The sequence below is a fragment of the Aphanomyces astaci genome (assembly GCF_000520075.1).
Source record: "Aphanomyces astaci strain APO3 unplaced genomic scaffold supercont1.4, whole genome shotgun sequence".
Classification (NCBI taxonomy): Eukaryota; Oomycota; class Saprolegniomycetes; order Saprolegniales; family Verrucalvaceae; genus Aphanomyces; species Aphanomyces astaci.
In genome coordinates this window covers 1,746,193-1,773,760 of record NW_009798267.1, presented here as the reverse complement: position 1 = coordinate 1,773,760, position 27,568 = coordinate 1,746,193, and the positions used below count along the sequence as shown (strand labels likewise).

General features: G+C 50.0%; 9 protein-coding genes across 18 annotated transcripts; 6 read left to right on the top strand and 3 right to left on the bottom strand.

Annotated features, from left to right (window-relative positions):
* The first annotated feature begins 840 nt into the window (after positions 1-840).
* H257_02760 (hypothetical protein) lies at positions 841-3,442 on the top strand. Of its 5 annotated transcripts, none has more exons than XM_009826552.1 (4): positions 841-2,756; positions 2,860-2,987; positions 3,090-3,263; positions 3,341-3,442. In XM_009826552.1, the coding sequence occupies exons 1-3, from the start codon at positions 871-873 to the stop codon at positions 3,239-3,241; spliced, it is 2,166 nt and encodes a 721-aa protein (XP_009824854.1). In that variant the 5' UTR covers positions 841-870; the 3' UTR covers positions 3,242-3,263; positions 3,341-3,442. The 5 variants fall into 5 exon arrangements, with proteins under 5 accessions (XP_009824854.1, XP_009824857.1, XP_009824853.1 ...); XM_009826555.1 differs by having other exon boundaries at positions 846-2,756; positions 3,090-3,206; positions 3,268-3,442; XM_009826551.1 differs by having other exon boundaries at positions 846-2,756; positions 3,087-3,206; positions 3,268-3,442.
* Positions 3,443-4,761: 1,319 nt separating this feature from the next.
* On the bottom strand, positions 4,762-5,646 carry H257_02759 (hypothetical protein; the record flags this gene model as incomplete). The annotated part of the gene is made up of 2 exons (XM_009826550.1): positions 4,762-4,848; positions 5,422-5,646. The coding sequence occupies 2 exons, from the start codon at positions 5,644-5,646 to the stop codon at positions 4,762-4,764; spliced, it is 312 nt and encodes a 103-aa protein (XP_009824852.1).
* Positions 5,647-7,159: 1,513 nt separating this feature from the next.
* On the bottom strand, positions 7,160-8,016 carry H257_02758 (hypothetical protein). The gene has a single exon (XM_009826549.1). It carries the CDS (start codon positions 7,985-7,987, stop codon positions 7,247-7,249), a length of 741 nt encoding a protein of 246 aa, XP_009824851.1. The 5' UTR covers positions 7,988-8,016; the 3' UTR covers positions 7,160-7,246.
* A 449-nt stretch (positions 8,017-8,465) lies between these two features.
* Positions 8,466-10,017, bottom strand: H257_02757. Of its 2 annotated transcripts, XM_009826548.1 has the most exons (4): positions 9,770-10,017; positions 9,426-9,706; positions 9,038-9,348; positions 8,466-8,974 (listed from the first exon to the last, which is right to left on the bottom strand). In XM_009826548.1, exons 1-4 carry the CDS (start codon positions 9,995-9,997, stop codon positions 8,688-8,690), a joined length of 1,107 nt encoding a protein of 368 aa, XP_009824850.1. In that variant the 5' UTR covers positions 9,998-10,017; the 3' UTR covers positions 8,466-8,687. The 2 variants fall into 2 exon arrangements, with proteins under 2 accessions (XP_009824850.1, XP_009824849.1); XM_009826547.1 differs by having other exon boundaries at positions 8,466-9,348.
* A 177-nt stretch (positions 10,018-10,194) lies between these two features.
* Positions 10,195-12,413, top strand: H257_02756 (hypothetical protein; the record flags this gene model as incomplete). The annotated part of the gene is made up of 8 exons (XM_009826546.1): positions 10,195-10,306; positions 10,385-10,434; positions 10,495-10,676; positions 10,728-10,872; positions 10,971-11,112; positions 11,170-11,243; positions 11,329-11,415; positions 11,505-12,413. The coding sequence occupies 8 exons, from the start codon at positions 10,195-10,197 to the stop codon at positions 12,354-12,356; spliced, it is 1,644 nt and encodes a 547-aa protein (XP_009824848.1). The 3' UTR covers positions 12,357-12,413.
* Positions 12,414-12,454: 41 nt separating this feature from the next.
* On the top strand, positions 12,455-13,237 carry H257_02755 (hypothetical protein; the record flags this gene model as incomplete). The annotated part of the gene is made up of 5 exons (XM_009826545.1): positions 12,455-12,510; positions 12,587-12,693; positions 12,758-12,830; positions 12,885-12,965; positions 13,015-13,237. The coding sequence occupies 5 exons, from the start codon at positions 12,455-12,457 to the stop codon at positions 13,235-13,237; spliced, it is 540 nt and encodes a 179-aa protein (XP_009824847.1).
* Positions 13,238-13,580: 343 nt separating this feature from the next.
* On the top strand, positions 13,581-15,379 carry H257_02754 (hypothetical protein; the record flags this gene model as incomplete). The annotated part of the gene is made up of 9 exons (XM_009826544.1): positions 13,581-13,908; positions 14,041-14,234; positions 14,294-14,433; positions 14,483-14,561; positions 14,611-14,745; positions 14,805-14,867; positions 14,917-14,973; positions 15,029-15,156; positions 15,205-15,379. The coding sequence occupies 9 exons, from the start codon at positions 13,581-13,583 to the stop codon at positions 15,377-15,379; spliced, it is 1,299 nt and encodes a 432-aa protein (XP_009824846.1).
* Positions 15,380-15,545: 166 nt separating this feature from the next.
* Positions 15,546-21,421, top strand: H257_02753 (hypothetical protein). 4 transcript variants are annotated; one of them, XM_009826540.1, is made up of 16 exons: positions 15,546-15,982; positions 16,060-16,344; positions 16,416-16,583; positions 16,656-16,799; positions 16,870-17,013; positions 17,093-17,203; positions 17,460-17,585; positions 17,645-18,004; positions 18,059-18,241; positions 18,313-18,423; positions 18,498-18,678; positions 18,967-19,067; positions 19,441-19,581; positions 19,646-19,803; positions 20,208-20,868; positions 20,945-21,421. In XM_009826540.1, the coding sequence occupies exons 1-16, from the start codon at positions 15,557-15,559 to the stop codon at positions 21,197-21,199; spliced, it is 3,555 nt and encodes a 1,184-aa protein (XP_009824842.1). In that variant the 5' UTR covers positions 15,546-15,556; the 3' UTR covers positions 21,200-21,421. The 4 variants fall into 4 exon arrangements, with proteins under 4 accessions (XP_009824842.1, XP_009824845.1, XP_009824844.1 ...); XM_009826543.1 differs by having other exon boundaries at positions 20,208-21,421; XM_009826542.1 differs by having other exon boundaries at positions 19,646-20,868.
* On the top strand, positions 21,415-25,575 carry H257_02752. 2 transcript variants are annotated; one of them, XM_009826538.1, is made up of 9 exons: positions 21,415-22,224; positions 22,481-22,537; positions 22,592-22,677; positions 22,740-22,836; positions 23,636-24,295; positions 24,656-24,865; positions 24,963-25,091; positions 25,169-25,348; positions 25,410-25,575. In XM_009826538.1, the coding sequence occupies exons 1-9, from the start codon at positions 21,463-21,465 to the stop codon at positions 25,533-25,535; spliced, it is 2,307 nt and encodes a 768-aa protein (XP_009824840.1). In that variant the 5' UTR covers positions 21,415-21,462; the 3' UTR covers positions 25,536-25,575. The 2 variants fall into 2 exon arrangements, with proteins under 2 accessions (XP_009824840.1, XP_009824841.1); XM_009826539.1 differs by having other exon boundaries at positions 24,963-25,348.
* The last annotated feature ends 1,993 nt before the right edge of the window (positions 25,576-27,568 follow it).

Below are 27,568 nucleotides of genomic sequence, written 5' to 3'. Positions count from 1 at the left end.
GGATTCAACGTGCTGGAGATGTGTTTCTTGGCTCGGTCGTACCCAAACCAACACAATTCAAGACTTCATGCCCTGCCCAAGTGGTCTTTGAAAATGCCACGCGCTCCCTCGCTCGGAATCGCCGACCTTGCGTATGATGAGTTTATAGCTCATAGGCGTCGCGACAGTGCAACGACTACACAGCCAAACGATAATCACGTCACCTACGGACATGCCGACATCGACACACAGCAACGAAAGGGCGCCATGCTTCGAAATGAGCATCCATGGTGAAGCGACATACTGCGTCATGGAAGGTCCCGTTTGTGCCGGTAGCACATCCGAAAGAGGGAGATTTCGCCGTGGAAGTGTGTTTTCCTCCCATTTGAAGCACGGGGTATGTCAAGCACCTCGAACGAGTAAATGCTGTGAGTGGGTCGTAGACGCGCCGTTCCCTGTCGCCATCGTTGTCAACGTTATGACCGTCGAGAAACCTGCCGTTACGTTACATCACGACGCCACGAAGATGGACGGACGAGACGAACCATGGCATCGTCATCGTCGTGTGGCCTCAGTGGTCGTTCGTATAGTCACGCTTGCCGTGGTGTTGTGGCGTGCAAGTCGGGCACGCGGATACCACCAACCCAGGAGTATGATGCCGTCAGCAATGTTCCAACGGCCCATCATCGTCCCTGTGGGCCTTCCCTTCCGCCGCCCAGACATGTTCCGTCTAAGTTTCAAAAACCGATGAAACTGGTGTATCTTTTTGTTTGGCGCGCCACTTTTTTTCACAAATTTAAATATACATACTATTTCTATATGAAACTGAGAATTTTATTGCGTGACTGGGATCTTCATTTTCTCATATTCAGCGGCCAAGAAGAGTCTTACATGGGTCGCATCAGTACGAGTCCCCGTCGCGCCACGGACGAGCATCTTCTCGACGTCGCCGCGCTGGAGATGCGCTTCCAGACGGACCTTGTCTATGGACTCACCTCGGCGCATGTCGCGGAACTGCAAGCTCAGCCAACGTACCGGCCGAATCTTCTCCCGACAGACGTCGAGACGGGGCATGGCGCTATCCACGAACTCGTGGCCGTTCTGCGCGAAGGCACGTGGATCCACACACGCGCCGAGAACCTCGTACCTGGAGACGTCATTTCCTTGAAGACAGGACAATGCGTCCCCGCCGATGTCCGACTCGTCGAAGCAGAGGATATGGTGGTGACTCACCTCACGCTCACGGGGGAGAAGACGCCGTTGCCGCGCAGTGCGACGACCGTATCAGTCTTTGATTCCCCAGGCGTCAACCTGCCGTACATGCAAGCCGCCAACATGCTCTTCTATGGCACGACGATTACCCAAGGCGTGGGGAAAGGCGTGGTGTGCCGCATTGGCGCGGACACTGTTCTAGGTGTGATCTCGAACACAGTCTTACAGTCCCAACGGACTCGCGATCCGTCACCCAACACCAAGCTCTACGACGACGTTCGTACCCTGGGTGTCGCGTGCAAGAACGAACAAGTTCCTGCATGTCTCTCGAAAATCACCGCCCTGGTCGTCGAACACTCTTGTGTGGTCCAGCGTACTGTCGTCACGGCGTCATTTGGCGCCGACCTCCCTGTGACTGTGACGGCGGCCGACGCGGGTCTGCATCCCGCTGAAGCTTCCACGGATGATGTGGAGCTTGCGATCGCGACGACAATCATGGACACGTACAAGGCCAATTCGGACGCGAACGCGCTCATGCGTGCGTTCTCCGCGTGTCATTCCCACCCGTCGCTGAACTCCCGGGACCAAGCGGCGATTTCTCGGTTCTGCGACCTTTTCACGGGCACGAGCCGGTACGCCGCGTCGCTGTGCGGACAGCTCAGTGGCTGCGATGTGTATGTGCATTTCGACCCGGAGTGCAGTGCCCACGTGGTAGTACTGCAAGGGCCCGCGCGGGAAGTGCTCAGCCGTTGCGGTCAAGTGCGCAAGGGCCAAGGCGTGGTGGTGCTGGACACGGCAGACTTTACCAACATCGAAAGGATGCTGGAGAGCTTGGAGGCGCGCGGTGAGGACGTGGTGGGCGTGGCCGAGCTGTACTTGGACCCGGTGGAGTTTCCTCCCGTGGGCAACATCGCGTTGGACATGGCACAGTTCAACTTTCCCACGTCCAACATGATTTACCTCGGCGCGTTGGGGCTGCAGGACAAGGCTTCGCCCGATCTCGTGCACCTCGTCACGCATTGCCACGCCGCCGACGTGAGTGTGTTTGTTTTAGCCGAGGAGTCGGAATTCGTCGTCGACGGGTCGTCGTTCGTGTCCACCGTGCTGGCCGCGCCGTCGCGGCAGTACCACCGCCGCCGGTCGTCGTCCGTCGACGCCACGCCGACCTCGTCCGACTTTCCCGTGGATTCGCATGCTAGCACGCGCTTCGTCCCCCTCAGCAACGTCCAGCTCGGCGTGCAAGACGCGACCGCCGCCATGATGGACCTGTCGCCCCTGGTCGTGGCTGCGTCGGCCATTTCGATTTCCAACACGTTTGGCGACTGGAAGCACATTTTGATGGAGCACCCCGTCGTCGTGTTTGAAGGCACGTCGCCGGCGCACATTGACCTCCTCGTGGAAACGCTGCAAGACCTGGGCGAAGTCGTGGGGTTAATCGCGTCGGGCAACGCCAATGCGCTCTCCCACTTGAATGCGGACGTGGGCTTCGCCATCCCCACGGGAAACATCATCGACTTGAGCGAAGAGGCCGCGGATGTCGTCCTCGGATACTCCGAGTCCCCTCGGTACGTATGTGCAAAGTGTATGGGGCGTTTCTACATGCATTATGAGTCTAGAGTAGGACGATTGAATGCGACGACGAATGTGATGTGTTATATGTATGTATAGGGTGGATGCCGTGCGCATTATCGAATTGGCCAAACGCGCTGCTACTGCGACATCCACAGACGGACTTGGCGGCGACGGGGCCGCCCGTGCACGGGACAGTGGGCCGTCGCTGGGCACCTTTGTCCCCGGTATATGATGATACCGTTCTGTTTTTGATGAAGCTGTGATGCTGTTGACTTTGGTGAAGCAAGACTATGTTTGACGTATACCTTTCATGGTGTGTGTAGAAGGGCCCCATGGAGAAGCCAAGCATTTGATTGAAAATTTGCTGCGCGATACGATCGCCGTGGGACGGGCGTTGCAGTTGTCCCCGGATGAAATGGAAGAGTGCTTTCACGTGGCGATGGGTAATATGGTGGACGGGACCCACGAATATGTCTGAGGCGAGCGTGTTGTATTTCCCGGTAGGCCCTGGGGCTTTCCCCCCCCTCCCTTCGTCTTTCATGTCGTCGATGATGGCAGCGTTCATGATGTCGAGTAGTTGTAGGCCGGCGTCGTCCCCGCAGTCTCCAACGTCGTCGGCTCCGCCATCCCCAGGGCTTTCCCCGTAACTTAAGCAGCATTGTGTCTCGTTTCGATGCCGTGGTCATTTGTCGTGTCTGCGCTGTGATATACAGACAGTATCACGGTGGAAACTCACACACTTCAATTGCCCACAGTGTCACTATGAGGGTGTGTGTGGCACTGCGTCGTCACGTTTTCATTCATCTCACGCATTCTCCATGGCCAGTGTATTCAACCCTCATGATGGGTGTACGACGTTTGTTGTCAAACGTGCGTTTGAATGGGGCGAGATTCTTCTCGGCAATGTGAGATATGGTGTAACTAGGTAGAGTCTATGTTGCATGCTGCAGTGACAGTGTACACTCGGAGCGCACAACGATTTGATTCAGACGAGGATGTCGTGACCTGGAAGGAACTACTGGTAATGAACCAACTACATTGGGATCGAAGGACCCTTGCCAATGCACGAAGAAATAGAGGCTGGACATGGGACGATTGGTTGTGCTAGCCCTTGAACAAGTACAGTAAACGTACAACCGTCCTGAACAGCAGACTATGAGTTTACAATTTGTCCAAGCGACGCCATAGGTCTTGGGAGTCTCTTGGCAGTGTGTGTCCCCCTGTGAACGTTGGTAATCACATGATAAGTTAGCTAACCATGTTGGATACACGAGCACTGTAGCCAGCCATCTTCCATCCTCCACCGACGGATGATCTGCATCCAAGTCCACTTGAGGCTTTGACGACGGGATAACGATTCCACATAACCCACCTATGTATGCTCCGTTTCTTATCCGTCGCAAAGTGTAGTTGTCGGGGACCATGTGAACGAAGCGTCACAGTTACGTGGGACAATAACATTACGACAAACTCGTTGCTGAATACTATGAGATCGACGGGGTACACCCCCCGCTTGCCAGTGTGCGAGCATGTTCCATGGAGTCTCTCTCCGCCCAGTCGAATGCCCCCCCCCCACTTGGCACTTGACCCCAATCCTTGGAGTCCTGGGTGCAATCTTAACTCGTGTTTTGCAAGTGACATATTGTAAAATCCGGTATACTGTAGTTACTTCTATATGTATCACGAGCACAACCTTTGCTCCCGACCAAAATGGATGGACATGAGGAGGTCCTAAAGTGAAGTTCACAGTGATGCATGCTGCTAAAGGACTGTACCAGGTTGCCTCGTCCATGGATTAGAATGCGAAGCGGGGAGTTTGAGTACTGAAGTTAGTTGTACAGAATGTTCTGGAGGTCACTAGCCACACCATTGCAGTCAAATGATACTAGGTTTAACGGTTTTTACTTATAAACGAGTTTATTTATAGTTCGTTTTTGTTCCAAGATTTTCCGAAACCCCATATACGTGCTGCATTGAAACTTGTGATTCCATTGTTCGTTATAGTACAAGGAGAGGGGAGGCAGCGACGGGCGACGCCGCTACCGGATGTGCTTCGTACACGGTAGCCACGGGCGTGTCGCTCGACTGCAGAGACCAGTGTACTATTATTTGATAACGTTAGCAGAAGACTCTAACGTAAACGATCAATTCCGTGCGCGATTTCTGAAATGTCCATGACTTGAACGACTCTATGTCCTGGAGACATGCTCCAATTTTCACGATTCAAATCGCATTCGATTCAAATCGGCTGGATTTATGGATTGCTGAAGGAATTATCGGCTTTGACGAAGAATCGAAGTGTGCAGAGCAATTTTCGTGGTCAAAAAGGCATGATCAATTCGGTGCGCGCTTTCAATCATCTTGGATTTTGTATTGTGTGTTTTGTGGGTCAAGGAGAGGGTTAGGTATTCATTCTCACAGTGAAATATGAATAATGACAATGTATTGAATCACAGAGGAACGTTGTCCCGCACCAAAATATAACCGTTGCTTCCAACGACAACCCGCAGGTATTTGGATATTAGCCATCAAATACCTTACTATATAAGGTAGTTTGGTTTGAAAATGGCCCAATCATTAACCTGTAAGCAATCAAATACCCGACACCTTCCGTTAAATATCCAACACGTTTTGTGGACACTTATTCTAATCAAGTACAGATGCCGCTGGCATGACTGGTTTCGGACCAGGTCGTTGCCTCTCAGGTGCCGACTGACCAAGTCGGAGGATGGCTACGTACTTTTGGATTGTACGCTGAGGTATTGCATACTTGACAGACGCCTGCTTGGATAACAGGGTGCCACTGATAACGTCAGCAGATGCCTCGAGGAGCTTCTCCTTGGAGTACTGCCGGCTAAGCCCCATGCGCTGTGGGGACGGCATTGCTGTTGGCACTCACGAGTGGCAGGTTCCCGCCCAGTCATGGTTCAAAATTCACCTCTTTAAGTCAATCGTGGATGTAATATTAATTTATACAAGTATGGGAAGGAAGAGTTTTTGCAGAGTTATGTAATTGGTGGAAAGTTGGCGCACGGAATTGATCGTGGCGCACGGGACTGATCGGTTACGTTATCGACCGTTGCGCTCCTCTTTATAAAAGCACATAAATATATATTTAACCAATAGTGCATGATAACACTTTGCTCCGATTGGAATTTTATCATTATGTTGCAATGCACGTGCATGTACGTAGATCCTATCTGTTTGTGGACTAGGTATGATTAACGTTAACCTGCTTGGACGGTTTGTACTACTTCAAGTACTTCGAAGTACTTTTAACTACCGGAATGTCCAATAATAGTACGTGTGTTTGATGCAGTTTTGGACATAAATTATACGCATTTGATTTGATGATGAGGGCTGTGGGCCACAGGTAACTTGAACAGTTTAAGAGAATTGACAACTAACGTTACTCGTAATTGCAAGTATGAACATACACACGCTGTCTGGTGAATAATCCATTGAAACGTTTCGTGGTTTCGGGGACTCAAAGTCAAGCCGTCGAACGTCGTCCTCGTCTCCTCCAAAGCTGCCACCAATACACTCGACATAAGAGTGTTCTTGAGAATACCAGCAGATGCCCATAGAGGCAGCAAAGCGGCGACCGTTGGAGCTCTGGATGTTGATGGCGCGGAATTCATCCCAACTTCAACTTCAAGGGTGAGGATAACCTTGAATCCTGACGGATTGGGTTTTAAGTTTAAACCACAGAAGTCAATGACCACCTGGTTAGTGACCCGGTTTAGCCCACGATGGCCTGGCCACCACTCCCGGACGTTCAAGCTGCAGCGACGCTGTCGACATGCGATGTGACCACTACAGTACGTACAATTCTACGTCGTACAATAATGCATCGTCCAGCCCACTGGTAACTTTGCTGCTCGGACGATGCAGCCCCACCTGAACGTATCTGCAACCGGCCAACAACCCATGTTTGCATGCCGAAACGAGTACATACATGGCCTGTGAACGTTTACGACGAGAAACGGTATCGCAGACTCGGTCGAGGTCATTTCCGGCCAAGCTTTAAAAGTCGCGACATTGCTCACACAGTAGTCGGTGTGGCTGAACGCACCATGGACCGTCGCTTCGTCGCTCTGACCACAAGAAATTCGCAGTGTGGTTAATGTAGTCTCGAGATTGGACTATAATAACGAAACGTAGTCAAGTGGTGCACATGGCATGGCGGACTAGAATAACATACATACTAGAATAACAGAGTATAATAACGAAACGTAGTCAAATTGTGCATGGCATGGCCGACTAGAATAACATGCAGACTAGAATAACAAACAGACTAGAATAACAGAGGACTCCCGACGCGCGAATTCACGGGTGGGACTGATGACGCACTCAGGTTGCCGCGGGGGATGTCGGACGACAATCACACAATAATGGAAGGTAACACAAAGACTTGGGTAGCAGAATCATGGGGAGATGGTTGTTGTAGCTAAGTTAAATAAATACAAGGCTGGTGGGTCGTTTACTTCTTGGAGGTAGCGGCGACCTTGCCCCCATGAGCCCAGCAGTAGCCGCCAGTCTTGGGACCCTTTGTACAGCCTTGCACCAAGCACATGCGCTTGCCGCCGTGACTCCAGCACACTCCAAACTTTCGCGACGCGTTCTGACACCCTTCGGCGGTGCATCGCTTGCCTCCACCATGACTGATGCAGTAGCCGAGACTCACGGCGTGCTTGGAGCAACCGTCCTTGGAACATCGGATGCCACCGCCGTGGGCAATGCACACGCCACCAGCTTTGGCTCGTTTTTCGCACCCAGAGACACCGCAAAGTTTGACTCCTGTGCTGCTCTTGTTGGATGGGGAGTCTGCGGACAGGACAGGGGAAATGTGCAACGTGCCCTTGAGCGACGGGAGGGTTGGGAACGTGAAGCTCGACCCGATTGTTTGTTGCGAGGACGCCATGAACTCTTGGAAAAACGGCATCGCGTTGTCTCGTCGTCGTTGTTGTTGATGGAACGTCTTTGAAGACGATCGAACGAACGCATTGAGAGGTGGTAAGCGTTGATGGTGGATGTGGATGGGAGACACTTCGAGTGGGAACGCGTGGGAGATGCAGCTTGGACTGGTGACTTGGAGAGGCGACAGCGGAAACAACGCCGACGACATATTGTGGTACGAGGAAGACGACGTCGGCGACGGCAAATGTGCATTGAGGCTCGGGAGGCGTTGTCTGCGGGACGGGAACGCAGCAGCAGCAGCCATGACGACGGTGATGGCAAGATGGCAAATTCAGGAATGAGGTTACAGTTGGTGCTTGGCTGCGATCTTCCGCCACCATATGGTTCAACACAACTTTGTTACCATAGTGAGCGCAAGTCAGAATTTCGAACGGAGGATAATTCTCAATTCTCAATCCAGCCAATCACGGGGCGTCGTCCAAGCAGAGTCATAAACTTGGTTTGGGACAAACTGGGTGAATCAGAGGGACAAAGTCGTTGCATTGCATATGACGATAAAGGCATGGGTATGTGTCGCTTACCAAGGCGACACTTGGACAACAAACGTAAAGACACTTCCATTCTGTCGCCTGCTAGGACCGTTCCGGTTAAAGGACTTGAAAGTGGGGTCGCCACTACTGAACAGAACTGATTGTCTGTCGTCGACACAGCAAGTTTCGTCGTTGGCTGTCGTCTGGCCAGTGAGAACTTGTAGGAAGTGTAAGCAGTAGCTTGGTTTGAGGGCAAAATGTTGAGGGGGCATTGTATTCGACAGGTTTATCCGGAAATGCATGGATTCCACGAGGTATATCCGAAAATGTATCGAAATATTTGATTTTCGAAGCAGCGGCTACTTTCACTTCTCGTGGGTGCATATCCCCCGAGTTGTCCAATGGAACGACTGAAATGTTCGTCCACGACAACCATCCAACGAACGACGAACGAAGGCTTGGAGAACATGATGATTAGACGTCGGGTACTGGACCGTACTCGACAGCGAGCCGGGTTGGCTTGAGGATCTCGGACGAGATTGCCAAGCCTGTGCGCGTATTGAACGCCGCCAAGTCCTTGTCCCCGTCGCTCCGACAATAGTACAGCTGTCGCTCCATGTGATACATCAATGGCGGAAGGACGTAGTGGAAGGCTACGCTATCGGGCGAACAACACGCGTCATGGCGCGCGGCACCGCCGATTCCGTCGTGATATTGCACGAGCCAGTACGACGGAGTAGTCACGTCGGTAAAGTACACGCCTACCATACATTCCCTCAATTCTCTCCACCTCACCACCTTCGTTCTTTCAGTTCTGGATATACCTCGAGGCTTGTCTGCATGCCATCGTTCCCGATGCGACAAGTCCCGCGTATTCGACGGGTACACGTTATGCCAGACCATGCAAAACGAGATCGCGGCATCATCTGGAAGCATTTCGCAATATTTGTCGCTCAAGCACGTCGTCCGGTGCAGTGACTCGACGACCGTCTGCACGTACAGAGGGTTCATGGCATACCCAGGCCCCCCCGAGTTGAACACCCATCGGTTGTGTGTCAGTTGCTTGAACTGCGCGAGCAATGTCTTGTTCACAACGTAGTAGTCGACGAGGTCGGGGGTCAGCTTGTACCGATGGCTACAAAACGACGTCGCAGTTGTTCGTTAGGAACACTTGCTGGACAACAACCTACATAACGTTACTCGAATGGTTACCCAAACGTGAGCGGCACGACGTCTTGCCGCATGACGACTTCTGGAAGTCGCAGGAACGCTTGCAGGTTCTCCACGATTACGTACGCGTCGTCGTCCGACTTGTAGAACCAGTCGAAACCGTCGAACCGATGGTGGTCCCATGCATATTGCAGCGTATGTTTGTGCTTTTGCCAGAGGTGGTTGTGGTCAGCTTGTGTGTCCAGTTGGACAATGTCTGGTGTGGTGGCGTCCGTCGCATTGCTAAAGAAGAGCAGCTTCGCGCAACGCTGGCCCCATGTGTCCTATGGAGACGACATGCCATGAGACCCGGCGATGGAGCAGGAAGGGAGGTAGTATGTACATACTCGGATGGCTTGCACGCGGGTGTTGTGGTGGACAGACATCGTGTTGACGAGGCACAGGATGCGCGGTGCCGACGACACATTCTTGGCCACGTTGATGAGGTTCAGGGCGTATTTGGAATGGTCAATGTCAATAGCGCATAAATCCTCCTTGGACAGCGCAGAATGTTCCCCAGAGGGAGCGGCGATGGCGGCAGCAGCGACGCAGCAGACCACGGCCACTTGCCACATTTGTCACTTGGCAATAATGTCGCTTCTCCCAGGTGGTTATCCGGATGATGTTGTCGGGTGAGATACCGGATGCTTCCACACCTTTACACCAAGTACTGTACGAGTACTAACCGGTAGATAACTGTTGACAAGTTAGCCATAGACAGTTTCATGGTGAAACCGTCAAAGGCGTAACCGATGATCCTTGTCATTTCGAGATGGGGATTGCGGCACGTTGTTTGTGTTGGCTTGTCGTGTGCAGTCTTGCATCATGGGCTCAAGGTTTTGCTGTTGTGAAGGAGCCTCTCTATGGCATCTCCACTGGCGTGTGTACGTATTATAACGTTCCTTGTAGTCCATGCAGTACAATGTGGCCCGTTGGACTGAGTGCATTGCTTGGCTTTGTAGCGTACACGTTAGCGTTCACCGTTGGCGGGACGCCGACAAAGCCGTCATCGGTACGAGAATCGATGCTTACGTCAGAGCAACCATGATTTACTGATATTATTGTGGGAAAGTCGTACCAGCTGCTCGTGGACACGGGGTCGTCCAATGTGGCACTGGCGACGTCGACATGCTGCAGCAACTCTCGGGCGTTGGGATCATTGCCAGTGTTCAGCTGCGCCGCGTCGTTGTCATGTGCGGCTACGACTGAGCCAGCGACCAACATTTCCGTCAAGTACATCGCGTCGTCGTGGACGTAAGGACGACCCCTTTGTGTCACTTTGTGTCGACAACACACATTGTATAGGGGACATGTGGTCAAGGATGTATTGGCCACACCCCGCCTTGGCGCGATCTCCGACTTTGAGTTTGTCGCGATCGATTCGCAGCAGGAATTCATTAAGGGCGGGTTCAGTGGCATCCTCGGCATTGCCTTCGATGCCCTCGCCCAGGTACTAACCTAGCCACATTCCGACTGTGATAAGTTCTACGCTTTCGAATGAGGACACTCACTCGGTCGCTTGTGTTTGTGGCCTTCGAAACGACATAGCCCAAAGACAAACCCTTGACCACGCTCGTGCAAACGCTCGTGGATACACGTCAAATGGACAATGTGTTTGGGGTGCAGCTATGTGGCATTTTGCAGCCATATGCCCGTGGGGTAACCCCCGCGGATATCTCGGGCGCCATCGGTACATCAATCTATACCTCTCTTCATGCACCCCCACTCTGATCGATGGCATGCTCAGTATTCGGGGGACTCGTGCCACCTACGGGAAGATCCTTGTATCGAGGGCCATTGGTGTACACCCCCTTAGTACAAGTACACTCTTATCACAAGTCGAATAGTATCGAATCTCGCAGTATCTTTGAAACAGAGCGATGACGGATGGAATTACCATTTGTAGGCCAAGTGGTATGTGGTTCTGGTGTCGGACGTGGCGTATAACGGCACGTCGCTCCCACTGCCATGCACAGCCTTCAATGCACCCAAGGTACCTTACCTACCTTCGATCTCGTGCATTATTGGGTTTGGCCGTTCATGTTTGAATGCAATGCTGGCTTATGACTTATCTATATACAGGCTATTGTGGACACGGGCACGACCAACATGGTCCTGCCGCCGGCGGTGTACCGCCCACTCATGGCCATGCTCCGCGATGCCACGTTGCAAGCCATTCCTGACTTTCCATCGACGTACTTTAGCGACCGGTCGGTGTGTTGTGAAGCGTACTGTGACCCGGCGGACGTCAACTCGACGCTCATGTCACTCCCGTCCCTGACCGTGTCGTTTGCGCTGCAGGGAAACGTGCGAGATCAAGTCACGATTACGATCCCACCGGCGTACTACTGGCGCCCCATTTCTGTGCACAGCGCCGTGGGCACCACCACGTGCCGCATGATGGGGCTGTCGGAAGGAAGCAGCATGATCCTCGGCAATGTGTTTATGGACGGGCTGTACACAGTCCACGATCGTGCCAACGGTCAAATTGGGTTTGCCGTTGCCGACAACTGCGAAAACCTTGCGATTTCCATGAAAACCGTCTTCTCGTCGGCGCTACCTCCATCGACATCGTCGTGGTGCGACTGCCTCTCCGCTGCCGAACTCAACGACAACCTCGTCACGTCCAAGATTCCAGGACAACGAGCGTGCTTCATTTGGTACTGGTGGACGTATGTCTTTCTCGTGTCTATCGTGGTGATTATCATCTGCTGCGTCATTCTCTTGTGGATGTGGATGACCAAACGGCGCCGCAGTCAACAGCGCCGCGCCATGCATGCTGCTCCTCCTCCCAGTTTCCTCCAGCACCAGCTGCTTGATGGCGAAGGACCTATGACACCGAAAGAAGCGCCGCCGCTGTCCCTGAGCTCTGAATGTCTGTCGGACGATGACCTGCCAGCAGCATCGCATCACCACACAGAGTACTCTTTGTGACTTTTCGATAACAATCGCGAAAATTCGTCATCCGAATAAAGTTTTTACTTATCCGGACGAAGCGCCATCAACACACAAAATCCGGCACACAAAGCAACATGGTCGCTCAGTTTGGGACGGTGATCGCGGGGCGTCCCGTGATAACAGATTACATGTGAGCATCCCAACATGATGAAACGTCCTCGGTGGATGCCAGATGCTCACATGGACTGGTCGTCTATCTGTGGTAGTGAAATCAGCCCCACGCAATTCGTCATTGACATCCCATATCCCGAGCAAGTCACCGACATTACGTTCTTCATGTTGCCACAGTCGCCAGTGCCGCCAGGGTTTGCAGGTGCTGCGGTAGATATACATTTCGATCGTGGTCACGAACGATCTCATGGAGTTCTTGAACGTAGCGGTGCTCTATTTTGCGGTGCCGCACCTCCAAAACTGGCAATTGCTTGGCGGTGTCTTTGCGGAGAAGCCAAGGTAAGCTCCAAAGACATCTGAACAATCGATCTTGACGATATGGGTCTTGTGTAGCGCGATCTTCCGGACGGCGTGGCCCACGCATCCAGACGTGGTCGGGCAGCCCGTGATCCAACTCGGCGTGTCCATCGAAAGGTTTGCTGAATCCCGTGGACTTGTTCGTGTTGCTAAAACTTGGTGATAGTGTGGAAAGCGTGCGCAACTTGGGCATTGAAGCCAGCGGTCTCGAAGAACGCAAGTCTTTTGCGCTGAAAATCGCCCAAGACCTGTTCAACTTCATGACGTCGTTCTCTACGAGCACCAACTCGAGCATGATGGTGGTCCCGACCAACCTCCTCGATCGGTGGATGGAGCGCTTTGAGTCCAAATATCGCCGGGATCCCAACTTCATGATGAAGAACAACTAATTTACCTTGCTTGGTGCTGCGTTTTGGACGTTGATGGCATGGGATTGAGAGTTTGTCGAGTACACGAGAGAACGCAACGCAACGCATAGATCGATCGCATCCTCTCACGTCTAGTATCCCAGCGATGTGGAGTCTCTCTCTCTCTTGCTTAGGCTTTGCATGCTACCAGCTGCCTGTCGTTGTTGGCGAACCTGATGAAAAAAAACGCCTTGCAGTATAAACGTACTTGATTGGCTATAATGTTTTTAGAATCGCTTTTGATTGGTTCTTGGAGTGTAATGCTGTGATTGTCACGGCGGCGGCGCATATTCAGCTCACAGAGAAAGTTTGTTTCCCCACCCCGATGGCAACATCAGACTCCAGCAAGGCGGCGTCGCTCGCAGACCTTCCCCCCCTCAATGAAGCCCCAAGCGCCGACCGCACCAAGTTGTTCCGTCAGAAACTCCGATTGTGCTGCGTGGTCATGGACTTTGGTGAACCGCGCAAGCATTTGCGCGAAAAGGACGCGAAACGACAGGCGCTGTTGGAGCTCGTGCAGTTCTTGTCGGATGGAAAGGTGACGTGGAGTCCGCAAGTCGTGGAAGATCTCATGGCGTGCGTCGAAGCAAACATCATCCGGCCCCTCGGCGGCAAAAGTCGCGGCAACACTAAGGACGGCGGTCGCATCGAAGGTACATACATGCCTCTCTCTCTTTTACCATCTCCTCTCTCCTCCTCCACTACATGACCATTACACTCCCCATTTCATATCAGTGCATTTGTATTTTGACTTGACCAATGGTTATGCGTTCGTGATCGTGTAGGTGTCGAAGAAGACGAACCGGTGTTAGAAGAAGCGTGGCCACATTTGCAACTCATTTACGAGCTGCTGTATCGATTCGTCCTGTCCAAGGAAGTGGACACCAAGTCCGCCAAGGAGTACTTTAGCAAGCGCTTCATGCTGCAACTCCTCAACCTATTCGACTCAGAAGACCCCCGGGAGCGCGACTACCTCAAGGTTGGCAGCCTACACGAACGTCATCTCATCCTCGTTGTTCTCATGCATTTACCACGTAGACCATTTTGCATCGACTGTACGGCAAGTCCATGGCGCTGCGGTCGTTCATTCGCCGCTCCATCAACAACATGTTCTTCACATTTGTCTACGAGACGGAGCACTTCAATGGCGTCGTGGAGCTCTTGGAAATCCTCGGCAGGTACGAAGCAGATGCCATCGACGTCTCGGGACCCTCTGACGTTGCCTAGCATCATCAACGGCTTTGCGCTTCCACTCAAAGCGGAACACCAAAAGTTTTTGGAAAAAGCGCTGATTCCACTGCACAAAGTACGTATTGTATGGGGTTCCAGGCGGTGACGCATGCATTTGTCCACAGGCGGCCAATGTGGCGCAATACCATCAGCAACTGGCATACTGCACGACCCAGTTTGTGGAGAAGGACCCGGCCACGGCCAAGCCTATCATCCTGGGGCTCCTGCGCTTCTGGCCCGTCACGCAAAGCACGAAAGAAGTACTTGGCCCTATGCAATAGTGTCGGTTAGTTTGAGTAATTCGTGCGATTCCTTGTAGATTCTGTTCCTGAACGAGCTAGAAGAAATCATGGAACTCATTCAACCCGAACAATTCGCAGAGGTACGTACGATATTGCAATTGCGGATCGTCGATGACGAGTGCTGAGTAGGTCATGCGGCCGTTGTTCCTTCAAATCTGCCGGTCCATTACGAGTCCTCATTTCCAGGTCGACTGATAGTCCTCGAATGTGTCTGAAAATGTTGTTTGCGTGGTGTCAACAGGTTTCCCAGCGGGCATTGTACCTGTGGAACAACGAGTCTCTCGTCAACTTGGTGGCCGTCCATCGAGTGGAAATTCTGCCGCTGATTTTTGGTTCGCTTTACCGTAACTGCGACAAGCACTGGAACACGTACGGTCGAACGATGCACGTTCTCGTTGGTTCTCAAGAGATATGTAGGACGGTTCAAAGTTTGACGTTCAACGTTCTCAAGCTGTTGATGGAGATGGACTCGCAACTGTTTGATCAATGCTCCGCGCAGCTGGACGAAAGGGAAGGCAAGCAGCAGCATACGTGCGAGGAACGTCGCCGGAAGTGGCTCCAGCTCGAGACACGCGCGTCCCTTGTACTATGAGGCGGCCGTGAGAGTGTCGCGTCAACAAAGTAAATTTGAAAATGACCACCCCAAGTGTTTTGCGCGCGGGAATTAAATGCAGACTTACGGCATTCAATACTGAATCCCAGTCGGAATTAAATATTCGAAATTAATACAGTTGCACACACACATTCCAGAAAGATAAATCGTTGGTACATGCCAGGGAGGTCGACGGTGCCGAGAGGAAGACCCTTGGCGGTGCAAGTACAAGATGCCGAGCTGCACCATCACGTGGAGCTTTACGTGCCGCTTCCCTTACTCCTTCGGCTGGATGTGCTACCGTTCCTGATGCTGTATAGCACCCTTTCCATGTGCAACTGTCAAGCACGTGAAGGCCAAGGCTTCGTGGTAGCGATTGCTCTTGTGTTCTTTCTGCATGCTCTGGCGTTCTTCTCAAGCGAATGGAGCGTTGCAATCAAGGTCTGGAACGCGTACACAAAGATCTCCATGTCGACAGACGTGCTGAAGACTTGTGCATTTCCACACGGCGTCGTGGTGATGATTGACCCAGTGTCATCGTCCCTTGCCAAGGAATTGTGTCTCTTGCACTGGAACAGCGACACCGCGCATGTGGATGCCAAGGTAGGATGTTGAAGATGGCGTCCATCACAACGTGGCGTGCTACCTACCCCCTCCAACGAGAAATCATGTGTTCGTAGGCGTCGGTGGCGATCCCACGCGTATGGTTTTCATATCAAAAGCTCCGCTTCTGCGTGTACGCGACGATGGACGATGACGAGGATGGTGCGACGATGGTCTTCCACCGACTTAGCTATCCCACGACGCATGCGTTGCAGTACTACACCCAGCACACAGGGTATCACTCGTTGGCAGAGCTGAATGCTGCGTCGGCACGTTGGCAAGACAACGAGTTTGACATCCCGATGCCTGAGTTTTGGGAATTGCTCAAGCAGCACTTGGTGGCGCCGTTCTTTGTGTTTCAGGTCCATCCACCACCATCTCCTTCCTCGTCCACTCAATGTCCATATCTTCGTCATCTCATGCTTCTTTGTAGTTCTTCTGCATGCTGCTGTGGTGTTTGGACGAGTACATGTACTACTCGCTGCTAACATTGGGCATGCTGGTGCTGTTTGAGTGCACATTAGTCAAGCAACGACAGCAGAATATGGGGTTGTTGAGGCAAATGCGCCGACCTCCCGTGCGGATGCTCGTGTACCGCCAGGTATCTCCTCGTCCTCCATGATATGAAATGTCATGTTTACCGTCTAATCTAATGCTGCTCTTGTTTGGGTAGAAAACGTGGATCGAAATCCAAAGTCGGTCCCTTGTACCTGGAGATATTTGCTCCATCGGTCGCCCCAAACCCATCCATCGCGGCCAAGACATGTCGGAGCACGTCATTCCATGTGATATGCTTGTGCTCCACGGTGGATGTGTGGTATATATATATATATATATATATAAATAGTATTGTACATGATTTATATACAGTGACTTATATATCGTAGGTGAACGAAGCCATGTTGTCGGGTGAATCGATTCCACTGCGCAAGGAAATGCTAGATGTATCGCAATACGACGCCGATACTGTCTTTAACATGGACGAGAACGTGGCGACGGTCAAAAAGCACATTTTATATGGAGGCACCAAGGTATAATATATTAATACCACCATTTATTGCACGATTTCAACCCGAGATATTAGTATTAATATGGACAAAATACGATTAGGTGTTGCAATTCACGGCGGCGAATTCGGCCATCCATGCCTCGTCGATCCCAGATCCGCCAGATAAGGGCTGCATTGCGTTCGTGCTGCGTACTGGCTTTGGAACGACCCAGGTATATACATTCATGCATATACTATTAATATATATTAGGAATGCAGATTAATTCTGTTTCATTGGAAATATACAATTTTAATTTAATCTTTTTAATGTAATGTTTTTGATTTTATTTACTTGTGAATTGAATCCTTTTTAAAAAATATATTTTCTGGAACGCATGTCTATTTTTTTCTATAAATATATATATAATAAGCCGTGTGTATATTTATTGCAGCTCACACGACAAATATGATAAATGATATTTTATCTAGGGCAATCTCATGCGCACGATCCTGTTTTCGGCCCAGCGCGTGACAGCCAACAACATGGAGTCGATGTTGTTCATCTTGTGTTTGCTGTGTTTTGCGCTAGTGGCGTCGGGTATGGTGCTGCATCAGGTACTACTTCTATTATGTCAAAAATATCTCTGTCCAATTGTTCATATATATATATATAGGGCCTGCAAGACCCCACACGCAACACGTTCAAGTTGTTTTTGCACTGTGTGATGATCATCACGTCGGTGGTACCTCCGGAGCTGCCCATGGAGTTGTCGCTGGCCGTGACCAACTCGCTCTTGTCATTGTCAAAACGGAACATCTTTTGTACGGAACCGTTCCGGATTCCGTTTGCAGGCAAAGTGGATGTCGTGTGCTTTGACAAAACCGGCACCTTGACCAGCGACGCGCTGGAAATGCACGGTGTCGCAGGTTTACTCGCGACGAGCGTGGTGCCATTGGACAACCCGGTGCAACTGGTCGCGCCTACCGCCCTCCCCACGTCCGTCCAGCTGATTCTCGCGGGCTGCCACTCATTGGTACGACTCAATACCTTTGTCCTCATAATTGATTGAAATATGGCGACATGGTAGATGGTCGTGGACGGCAAAGTGCTGGGCGATCCACTGGAAACGACCATCTTGTCCCATGTAAAATGGAACTTACGCCCCGGCGACGTCCTCGTGCCGCACTGGTCGTTCTCACCAGGCCCGAAATCCATGAAGATTGTACATCGATATGCGTTTTCGTCCGAGTTAAAGCGCATGAGTTCAATTGTACGACCAATAACTCGTTTTCGTGGCCATTGGATCCCAATGCGTGCGTTTATCGTGTTTTATCTTTGTAGGTTGTAGTCGAAGCTCCAACAACTAGTAGTACTGGCATGTCGTCGGCGTCGTCGTCGGTGAAATTGCTATCGAAAGGTGCGCCAGAAGTGATGGAATCGCTCTTCGAAACGGTACATGATGTGAATTGCTTTGGATTTTGCATGTATATTATCATCACTATATCTATATCTCTACTTGTCAATAGATCCCACACTATTATACCAAAGTGTACACGCATTATGCAATGAAAGGATGCCGCGTGCTGGCGCTCGGGTCCAAGTCTCTCTCGACGCGGGACCTCCAGCGTTTCAAGACAATTGCTCGGTCCAAGATGGAAACGGATTTGGTCTTTGGTGGGTTTGTCGTGCTGGACTGCCCCCTCAAACGTATGTACATGCATTGCCATCTCTCTCTCTCTCTATATATATATATATTGTGCTTTCGAGTGAAATTTCGTGTTGTGGTTTCTCGTTGGAATTTATAAATCGATTTGATTGGCTACTTCAGATGAGCTCAAAATTATTAGCCAATCAAAACCACCTTCTCAATGAAATTCAACCAATCAGATCGATTGTGGATCGGTTTGGTTGGCGCGACTTGATTGCACCCCCTCCCCAAATCGACAATATATATATATTATATTGTGTACGAGACGTCTCTTATCCGATTTGTAGCGGACACGGCCGACGTCATCTTGCACCTCAACAAGTCCAACCACAAGCTTGTGATGATCACGGGAGACAATGCGCTCACGGCATGCGACGTTGCTACACAAGTATTATCTTTCTTTAAAATATATGGCCTTTTGTGCTGAAAACATCGCCAAAATATATCGATCGATTCTTTGTACTGCAATTTGTATGTAAACAGGTGTGTTTGGTATCACACTAATTGAAGTTTCACACACTAATTCGACGGTGATGATGGTTTCGTGCAATCTGATTGGCTGCTACATACATACTTGTGTACATTTTTATTTGTCGCTCGCTCCAGTTTAAACACTTGACAATAACTATCCTATTCCGTACTTGTCATATAGTACAACCTAGTTACTCGTTACTACCTCGTTACTCGTTACTACCTCGTTACTCGTTACTACCTCGTTACTCGTTACTAACTCGTTACTCGTTACTCATTCCTGTCGATAGATTCAACTGACAGCCGCCCACCCCAGAACGCTAGTGTTGCAACGAACGCTACCATCATCGTCGACGCTGGCATGGGTGGACCTACTCACTCCACCACGTGTACAAGAAGCATCGCCGCCCCCCATCGCATTCACGTCCGAGGTGCCAATCAGTTCATGAATACCAAACGAACTGTATCGCATGTTTATGCTCATACACTGGGTAGACGGTGGCCTCGTTGGCGATATCTGCGACACTGTGCGTGCCAGGCGATGTCTTATCCATCTTGACTCTGTCCCAACTCCAAGTCGTGGCGTGCCATGCGCGGGTGTTTGCACGGACGTCTCCGGCCCAGAAAGAAATGATCGTCGATGCTCTCAACCAGTACGTGTCTCCTTGTGATACATCAGCATCCTCCTTCCATGTTTGATCGTCCAATGCATAATAGAACGAACCCCCCCATACATATTGTACAGTACACGTCATGGAGACATTAGGATGCCAAAATCACCTTGGATTGGGTGACATGTTGTCCAAATATTCGAGTACTTTGTCCAAATATTCGTGTACTTTGTCGAATATTCGTGTACTTTGTCGAAATATTCGTGAATTTTATCCAAATATTCGTATACTTTATCCAAAATTCGTATATTTTATCCAAATATTCGTGAACTTTATCCAAATATTCATGTCATATGGCGCAATAATCGTTGTGTTTTTATGAAAAAGTCGACTTGTTTTGATTGAAATTGTTGTATACAATGAACTTGAGTGATGATGGCACTTAGGAGTGGGTTGATTACGGCCATGTGCGGCGACGGCACCAACGACGTCGGCGCGTTGAAGCGCGCGCATGTCGGCATCTCCATCATCAACACCCCCGACGACGACCATCGTCCGTCCCCATCCTCCTCTTCGCCTCACCCACATGTGGTCAAGTTTGGCGATGCTTCGATTGCGTCTCCATTTACATCCAAGCAGCCAAGCATCCACGCCACGGCGCAGATCTTGTGCCAGGGGCGCTGCACCCTCGTCACGACTGTCCAGATGTACAAGATCCTTGGCATCAACTGCCTCATCTCGGCGTACGTGCTCAGCTCGCTCTACATGCACGGCGTCAAGCAGGGCGACGCGCAGATGACCGTCGTGGGAGTCGTGATCGCGCTCTTCTTTCTCTTTCTGTCATACGCGACGCCACTCGACCGCCTCTCGGCCCGCCGCCCCCTCACGCGCGTGTTTTGCGCGTCCGTGCTGGTGTCCATATCAGGGCAGTTCGCCGTGCACTTGATGACCCTCGCCGCCGCGCTGCATGTCGTGGCGCTGCCGTACGTCGACCTGGACGACCCCGCCATGCACCCCGAAGCCAAGTTCCGACCGAATGTGCTCAATTCCATCGTGTTTGTCGTGTCCCTGCACATGCAAATCAACACGTTTGTCGCCAACTACCATGTATGTAGTCTACCTCCACAATGACGAGGACAGAATTCTGGCAAGGGAGAGGAGGATGATGATGATGTACTCGTAGGGAGCGCCGTTCATGCAATCGTTCGCGCAGAATCGGCTCTTGGCGAGATGGACGTACCTTGCCTACTCCCTCGTGTTTGTGGCGGTGTGGGAGATCTTCCCCCCGCTCAACGTCATGCTCGAACTCGTCTTCTTGCCGTCCTTTGAAGTGCAAGCGACTCTAACTTTGATCCTACTTCTTGACACTGCGGCGGTGCTTGGTTTCGAGACCGTCGTCCAGTGGCTCACCGCGCGGTATCCCGCACTCATGGCATAAGTGGATGTTCACGCGCATACATGCCTTGCTTGGCTGTGACGCCCCGTCGCCATCTCGGTCGGTGGAATCCTCAATCAGTCGCGCAACCACCATCATGCTGCCGACCGGCGCGAAGGAAGTTTGGGCATGTGCTGACAGTTACACTTTGACGTCCATTTAATTATACTATAGAATGTATATAGCGTTGTGAAAATATAAAAATACATGCACCATCTTTTGTCATTTGGTTGATTTTTACTTCGAAGTAACTCAAACATCCACGTATGACGAACGCAACGTTGGCGCAAGCGATTCTCGGACCGCTGGCAGACATCGCGGCGGAGGAGGAGCTCAAGCAGTGTATCGTAGTGACGGATGATGGAAGTGTTGAGGCGCTGCGTTGGTCAGGTGGTATCACGTTCTTGATGAACACCGTCCACGTGCATTCGGTCGTGAGTCTGGATGCTGCCGTGGCTGCGGTGTGCCGCTCTGCCGACGACGACTCGATGGAACCCACCGCACAAGAGCTTTTTGACCCGTGGATGACACAGCAGAAACGAAAGATCCTTCTCTTCACCAGTCGACCCCTCGTCGAGCTGCAGGCTGTGTTGGCAGCCTTGCTGCACGCGGACGTGGCATCGACCTTGATCGTCGCCTCGACGATACCCGAGCGAGCCCACGGCCCGACGTTCTCCTTCGATACATTCGGTCAATCCCTTCTTCGCGGCACCTCATGGAAGAACAGTCATCTTCGCGTTCGCTACGTGCCGTTGCTGTACGCAGCCCTCCTGGAACAATCCGACCCCCGCCGCGACAATGCCCATCCTGGCTTGTTTGTGCTCACCCATCCATTATGTGCGCCCGTGTTTCCTCTCATGCGATGCCATCTCAACAAGACCCGTCGCCACCATCATGACGACGGCGATGCTTCGTCATGGACACATGTGCAGGACATATCTCCGCAGGACATCCCTGAATCCAGCCGCAAAGCGTTCAAGTGCCTCGCCCATGTCCTCGGCTCCATCATGATCCAATGGCAATTTGACGTCCGTTTCTCTATTCTATCTATATATATATATTTGTATTCGTACAACTCTATATATTTCTATTCTTCGTATGTTGATATATATATATCGTGTATGACGATTTATCTATGTATTATTTTCTATTCTTCGTATGTTGATATACATATATCGTGTATGACGATATACCTATATATTTCTATTGGTATGTTGATATATATTACTTACCAGTTTGCCTTTTTCCCTATTCACTTTGCATGTAATATATATCATTTTGTAGGTCAAAGAGCGCATTTTCGCCCTCGGCGCCACATCCCTCAAAATTGGTCACACGTTGGTGCGTTAACGTCTGTTTTGATTGTACCTTTTAGCTCTTATGCGAATTTGGTAGCAACACTTTTTGCACGAACTCGAACAAGAATGCACGGTGCAAGAGGTCAAGTCGTTTCAACCAGCCACGCTCGTTCTCGTTGATCGGTCAGTACCTTTCGAAGCCTCTTATTGGTCAGTAACTCTTTACTTGTATTTATTTCACTCAGCACATGCGATCTCGCAACCCCGTCGTCTCATCAGCACACACTCCTCGATCGAATTCTGCAGCTCTTGCCGAGATCGTCCGCCGTTGGTTCCGTCCTGGTATGTATATTGATTGTCCTTTTACCCCAAAGCATTTGGACTTTTGTGCTGATTTTTCGCCAAATCGATCGATCGATATGCTTTGTATGGACATTTTGTATGTGTTGTCCTGTGGTGGTTGGAATCACACTAATTTGGTGTTGATGTTTCCTGCAATCTGATTGGCTCAATTCTTCTACCGATCGATCCTTGTGTATTTGGTTGTGTGGATTCAATCTGCATGTCGCTGCAATAATATATATATATATATATATACCCGTTCAATCCTACTACTTGCTTGGGTGCTGATTCGTCAAATTCATCGATTTTTTCATTGTAGTCGTGAATTTTGCATGAAACTAGTTGTCCTTGTGGTGATAGGAATCACACGAATTAAAGTCACACACACTAATTCAATGTTGATACTGGTTTTGGATATATTGGCTAAGTACATCTACCAGTGTCGATTCATCCTCCATGTTGCTCCAGTGTAGGACAAACACAACAATATATAGAGTTGTAGCGTATAATATATATATATTGTCCATTTACCCAAAGTGTAGACTTTTGAGCTGATTTTTCGCCAAATCGATCGATCGATTCTTTGTACTGAATTTTGTATGTAAAAAGTTGTCCTGTGGTGATTGATATTACACTAATTGAAGTCACACTGATTTTGATCATGGTTTCCTGCAATCTGATTGGCTCAATTCGTTTCATTCTCCATGTCGCTCCAGTTTAGAATAAACACTATATATATACTTCAGTAAATACATCGATATAATCTACTTCTCGCCTTTGGTGACGTCCTGCCATGTAGACGAGGGACCACATCACTGAAGTCGCGCCGCTGTATGCGACGCCGTCGCCGTCCCCTTCAACCCCGTCGCACGCCGACTCTCCGTCCGGATTCCTATCGTCGGTCCAGACGTGGACGGGGGGCGTCGGCGTGTGTCATCCGCACCCCGGAGCCTCTAACCGCGTGTTCCAGTCGCTGGCTGTGGTACCGCCCCTCTTGGCGCTTCGACACTTGGACAAGGAGCTGCGGGAGGTGGCTATGGACCTGCTCAAGCAAAAGCTGACACCCGTGCCCGACAAGAAGGCTGACAACCAGCGCGGCCGCGACGTGATTCTGCGCTGGGTCAAGTGCGTCGTCGACTGCTCGGACGGCGCCGTGACGTGGCAGCACCAGGAGCTAATACAGGTGGCTCTGGCCGTTTTGGAAACCCTCGAGCGCATGGAAGCTGGCGCGGAAGTTGCGAAGCTACTGACCGGGTTGGAAAGGGATCTGCGGGGACGAGCGGGTGCGTCGATGGTGTCGGACCTAATTGAATGGCTGAATGGAGCAACCAACCAGTTGGACGTGGCCAGTCTGGTGTCCTTGTGCATGTATGCGATGGCCCTTGCTGGCCCCACTGCCAACTTGGACGACGAAACCACCACAGCACTCAAGCGTGCCATCATGTCGACGATTCGCCAAGTAACTTACTACGACCTCTGCGATGTGGTTATCATTTTACTTGTTCTGCATGTATTGATACTATGATATTGGGCATAATTTCCACCCAAATATGGACTTGCCAACTATTCATAGCATTCGAATCGATTTGATCTTCCCATTTAAGCTTGTGTAAACTATACTATACAACGATTAGTATCCATCACGTCGGTTTGCCCAATGGACCAACTCAAACGTTTGGATTGGCAGAATATATTCTGTGATTTGATTGGCTCTGGCGGTTTTTTAATTCTTCACCTCTTACGATATTCGAGTATTCTGCCAAGTGTTCCAGTTTCAAATCGATTTGTTATAAGAACGTCAATACTATTGCCTCTGTAGAACCCCACGCATCCGTTGCTTCCCCATGGCCTCATTGCGCAGCTACTCGATAAAGAAGAAGATAATGTTGTCACCACTGGTGACGATAACTGGGACGATTGGGGGGACGACGATGACGACGCTTCGTCACCACCACCACCATCGTCACACAGTCAACAGCCCTCGGACCAGCTGCATTCGTTTCTCGACACTTTAGTCGATGCATTGCAGGTACAAACTACTACTATTAGTACTAGTACTACCGAGTAGACTCATATTTCCATCTACCGAATCACCATTTGAAACCAGTGCGATCGATATACGGTAGGAATGCGGCCAGCTATTCAAAGCCATGCCAGGAGGCCACTCAGGCGAACAACCATCGGGGCTGCTTGCTCGGCTTATGGCCCTACTGATTGACCCCCCGAGTGCACCGACCATTCCCAAGCTACAACACGTACGTACATCGTCACATATTTCTTTTGCCTGCCAATATGGTGTAAACGTCATCGCATATTGGATGTGGAGACGTAGGTGACCGACGCCACCGAACAACTGACGCGGGCCGGCATGGACTTGCTCAAGTCGGGTCTGAGCGTGTTTGGCTTTGGCTCGGCGGCGCCGGCACACGCCCCTGCGACATCGGCCACGGCGCACTGCCAGCTCCACGACACGATTGTCATCTTTGTGGTCGGCGGCATTACTCTGCACGAGGTAGTACACTCTAGTAGTACTATCCAATGGCCTGTACGACCTAAGTGTACGATCTAACTAGGTGCAAGCGATCGCCCAAGTTGTCAAGACGCGACCCGACTTGCGCGTGCTCGTGGGCAGCACCACAGTCACGTCTCCCGATAAACTCCAACACCACGTCGTGTGGCAACAGACGACGACTACATAGTAATACTAAAACTACTTTGGTCCAATAATTAGTCGTACTACTCTGTTTCTACAGGTTGTCCAATTGTAAAGACTACAGTACTTTGAAGTAGTACTTTGTGTTAAAAGGTGTACTAAATATTGTGGATTCGATACGAATTTCCAGACCCCGTCGAATCGAATCTCGCCGCCGAATCGAATAATCACGAATGGACGCTATTGGCTAATCCATTTTTTAGTGGATTTGATTGGCTGTTACAGTATATTCAACCAATCAGAACTCCAGCGTTCATTCAATATTGATTACTAGTAGATATTTTGGAAGTTTTTAGCGAATTCACAATAGTACGTATTGTGGATTCGGTATTGTGCTTTTCACTGAACTTTGGACTTCGCAGTCGAAACTTCAAAGCGATTTCGAATGTATTTTCCATGTTTTCCCCGACTGATTTTACCCAATCCGAAGCGACAGGGCACGAGACTGGTAAAATCTCTGGAATGGAGTGATGTGATTGGCTTAAGACATTCATAATCTCTTTGTTTAGGCTATTCGATTCGCCTCCCCAGTCCAATTTAGTGTTGAATACACAATATACCGTCGAATCGAATCACGAATCGACACTATTATTGGCTAATCCATTGTTGAGTGGATTTAATTGGCTCTTACAGAAAGGACAAGTTTAGTCAACCAATCAGAACTCCGGCGTGTTTCTGTCAATCTTGGCGAATTCACAATATTAATAGTTAGTGCTGCATTATTGTACGTGACGGATCTGTGATTTGCCGATTTTGAACTCCATTCAATCGACCATATCTGGCGAAGTTCAAATTATCTCGACGTAAAAGTTGCAGTCCCAAACTCACTTTTTTTTAGCTCTATAGCATCGTCCGAATACAAATCAAGAGTAAGAGTGTGAATCAGGGCAAATAAAATGTCAAAGTTAGGTGCTCAAACAGGCGATCGGTGATTTGCCGAAATTTAACCTTGAATTCAGTATTGGAATTTTACGGCTTCGTTGAATCAAAATTATTGATTTATAGAGCAATATTATATGTATGAAGAGATAATATTTTACAGGTCATACTTGATTTGCAAATCAAGTATGACCTGTAAAATATTATGCAAACAGGTGATAACCTTTTTAAAATAGTACTATACCCATCATAATGTTTTGATGGTGTCAGTTGTTGCAGGCTTTTATTTTATCCAATCATATCAATTCTTGAATTCTATTGGGTAGTGCAGCTCGGCAAATCACCGATCTTTCGGCAAATCACAGATCCGTCACGTTAATAGTAACTTACCCTTGTTTTGCAATGTTACAGTAACGTTAACAACAAATAAATAATACTCCGGATAAAAGGCAGTAGTTCGCGAATAATATCCGGACATCCAATAATACTACACCACCTCCCAGTCAAGTTGAATCGTTTTTCCAGTCAAGTTGGAATGGATAAAAAGTATAAATTTTGACGAGTGAAGTGATGTGAAAATCTCGAATCAAGTTGGAATAATACAGACAACGAGGGAATTTAAGGCTCATCGAAGTTTTGAGTGTCACACACTTTTTTCAGCCAATCAGCAGCAAATCACGAAATACTTAAATTTCTATTGGTGAATTTTTATAATATGTTTCGAATTTCGAACTACGCTATCCAGTCATATCGTGAAATTTGCGCTACACACAGAACTTCGATGAGCCTTAAATTCCCTCGTTGTCTGTATCCAATCAAGTTGGAATATGTTAGCGGGAAAAGTGGCGGGAATGCATGATATAACAATACATGAACTTCGACTCACTTCCAAATTCTTGACCTTGCTATGCCATCCTGCGTTAAGCGCAATGGGCCAACGTCAGAAGAAAAGGAGCGCGTACTCGAAGCCTACCAGCGCGGCGACGACTGGAAGCTCGTGGCGAAACATAATGGCATGGCTTCCACTACAGCCTGGCGCGTTGTCAACACTGGTCGAACAACCTTGATGCCCATGGGCGGCCATCGACCACAACAAGCAAAGGTCACACCGGAGATTCGAGCGGCTTTGGAGAGATATCT

What these genes read in the sequence shown, in the direction of transcription:
- H257_02758 (XM_009826549.1), bottom strand. Translation starts at nt 7,987, where the DNA reads ATGGCTGCTGCTGCTGCGTTCCCGTCCCGCAGACAACGCCTCCCGAGC.
- H257_02757 (XM_009826547.1), bottom strand. Translation starts at nt 9,997, where the DNA reads ATGTGGCAAGTGGCCGTGGTCTGCTGCGTCGCTGCTGCCGCCATCGCC. An exon ending in CCCGCGTGCAAGCCATCCGA is followed by an intron (nt 9,707 to 9,769) that starts GTATGTACATAC and finishes TCGTCTCCATAG; the next exon opens with GACACATGGGGCCAGCGTTG. An exon ending in GTCGTGCCGCTCACGTTTGG is followed by an intron (nt 9,349 to 9,425) that starts GTAACCATTCGA and finishes GTCGTTTTGTAG; the next exon opens with CCATCGGTACAAGCTGACCC.
- H257_02752 (XM_009826538.1), top strand. Translation starts at nt 21,463, where the DNA reads ATGACGAACGCAACGTTGGCGCAAGCGATTCTCGGACCGCTGGCAGAC. An exon ending in ACGCTCGTTCTCGTTGATCG is followed by an intron (nt 22,678 to 22,739) that starts GTCAGTACCTTT and finishes TATTTCACTCAG; the next exon opens with CACATGCGATCTCGCAACCC. An exon ending in TCATGTCGACGATTCGCCAA is followed by an intron (nt 24,296 to 24,655) that starts GTAACTTACTAC and finishes TTGCCTCTGTAG; the next exon opens with AACCCCACGCATCCGTTGCT.
- H257_02753 (XM_009826540.1), top strand. Translation starts at nt 15,557, where the DNA reads ATGCCAGGGAGGTCGACGGTGCCGAGAGGAAGACCCTTGGCGGTGCAA. An exon ending in TTTTATATGGAGGCACCAAG is followed by an intron (nt 17,014 to 17,092) that starts GTATAATATATT and finishes AAATACGATTAG; the next exon opens with GTGTTGCAATTCACGGCGGC. An exon ending in TGGAATCGCTCTTCGAAACG is followed by an intron (nt 18,424 to 18,497) that starts GTACATGATGTG and finishes ACTTGTCAATAG; the next exon opens with ATCCCACACTATTATACCAA.
- H257_02760 (XM_009826551.1), top strand. Translation starts at nt 871, where the DNA reads ATGGGTCGCATCAGTACGAGTCCCCGTCGCGCCACGGACGAGCATCTT. An exon ending in GGATACTCCGAGTCCCCTCG is followed by an intron (nt 2,757 to 2,859) that starts GTACGTATGTGC and finishes ATGTATGTATAG; the next exon opens with GGTGGATGCCGTGCGCATTA. An exon ending in GTGCTTTCACGTGGCGATGG is followed by an intron (nt 3,207 to 3,267) that starts GTAATATGGTGG and finishes ATTTCCCGGTAG; the next exon opens with GCCCTGGGGCTTTCCCCCCC.